This window comes from Cebus imitator, unplaced genomic scaffold (genome assembly GCF_001604975.1).
Source record: "Cebus imitator isolate Cc_AM_T3 unplaced genomic scaffold, Cebus_imitator-1.0 Scaffold306, whole genome shotgun sequence".
NCBI lineage: Eukaryota > Metazoa > Chordata > Mammalia > Primates > Cebidae > Cebus > Cebus imitator.
This window is the reverse complement of record NW_016107621.1, coordinates 1,144,330-1,145,828: the sequence shown is the minus strand read 5'-3', so window position 1 is coordinate 1,145,828 and position 1,499 is coordinate 1,144,330. Positions and strand designations below refer to the sequence as shown.

The window sequence follows — 1,499 nt, the reverse complement described above, 5'->3', positions numbered from 1 at the left end:
ATCTCTTGACCTCGTGATCCACCCACCTCGGCCTCCCAAAGTGCTGGGATTACAGGCTTGAGCCACCGCGCCCGGCCGAGAGTAAGTCTTGCTCTGTTGCCCAGCCTGGAGTGTAACAGCGGGCTGTCGGCTCACTGCAACCTCCGCCTCCTGGATTCAAGTGATTCTGCTGCCTCAGCCTCCTGAGTAGCTGGGATCACAGGCATGCGCCACCACATCCAGCTAACTTTTGTATTTTTAGTAGAGACGAGGTTTCACCATGTTGGTCAGGCTGGTCTCAAACTCCTGAGCTCAGGTGATCCGCCCGCCTCAGCCTCCCAATATGCTGGGATTACGGGTGTGAGCCACCTCGCCCAGCCTCCCTTTCTGCATCTTTTTACTCTTTCTGTTTCTTTTCGGTTTGTGTTTTCTTGCCCTTTGTCTCTAGGCCCCATCTGCCCCACAGATCTCCTAATTCTGCCTCCTTCTAAGGTGGTTGGGACAATCGAATGAGGTGACACATGGAGAAGCAGTTTGAAAACTTAGGAGCAAGTCCAGGACTAAGGGAAGGCCTCTTGACCCTTAGCCCCTGCTACAGACACACATTCCCTTCTCTTCTCTTTCTTTCTCTCCAATCTCAGGGCGCTTCACTGGAGAGCAGCTCTAACGCAGAACCAAAAGGGGGCGATGTTTCCCCAGAAACCCCAGCACTTAGTGCATGCGGCTGCCTCCTCCACCTTCACCGCAGAATCAAACTGGCGGCAGCTAGGTTCCAGTGCTGCTGTCTGCTTTGCTTTGCTCTGTCTTTTTTCTTTCTTTCTCTTTTTGTTTCATTCTTTTTTCTCTTTCTCCCTCCCTCTCCCCACCTTTCTCTTTCCTTCTATTTCTCTCCTCCTTCCCTCCCTCTTGTTCTCTCTCTCTCTCTCTTTTCTTTCCTTCTTTCTTTCTTTAACAGGGTCTCTCTGTCTCCCAGGCTGGAGTGCAGCAATGCAAGCATAACTCACTGCAGCCTTGAACTCCTGAGTTCAGAGTGATCCCATCTCCTGAGCAGCTGAGCCCATAGGCTCATGCCACCGTGCCGGGCTAATTTTTTCATTTTTCATAGAGACGAGGTCGTGCTATATTGCCCAGGCTGGTCTCAAACCCCTGGACTCAAATGCTTCTCTCACCTCAGCCTCCCACATAGCTGGGATTACAGACACGAGCCAGTGCACCCCACTCAACCCTCAACAAATGTTGATGCTGTTATGTTTTGTGAACTAGTGTCCCTGGCACCCCAGACTTAGGCACCACACCCGAGGACCTAATAGACTGGGGTGGGAAGGGGTTTGTAGCTTGATTGTTTGTTTGTTTGAGGCAGTCTTACTCTGTCAGATTGCTCTGAGTGCAGTGTCATGATCTCAGCTCACTGCAGTCTCCGCCTCCTGGGTTCAAGTGATTCTTCTCCCTCAGCCTCCCGAGTAGCTGAGATTACAGGTGCCTGCCACCACACCCAGCTAATATTTTGTATTTTTAGTAGA

At 51.4% G+C, this 1,499-nt stretch overlaps 1 protein-coding gene across 1 annotated transcript in view; it reads left to right on the top strand.

Moving 5' to 3' along the window:
• LOC108285667 (cytochrome P450 2S1-like) overlaps positions 1 to 646 on the top strand; it is a 17,047-nt gene extending 16,401 nt beyond the window's left edge. Inside the window, exon 5 of the mRNA XM_017502961.2 lies at positions 621 to 646. Coding sequence (XP_017358450.2) covers positions 621 to 646 — 26 coding nt within the window. The remainder of the gene's footprint in view (positions 1 to 620) is intronic.
• The last annotated feature ends 853 nt before the right edge of the window (positions 647 to 1,499 follow it).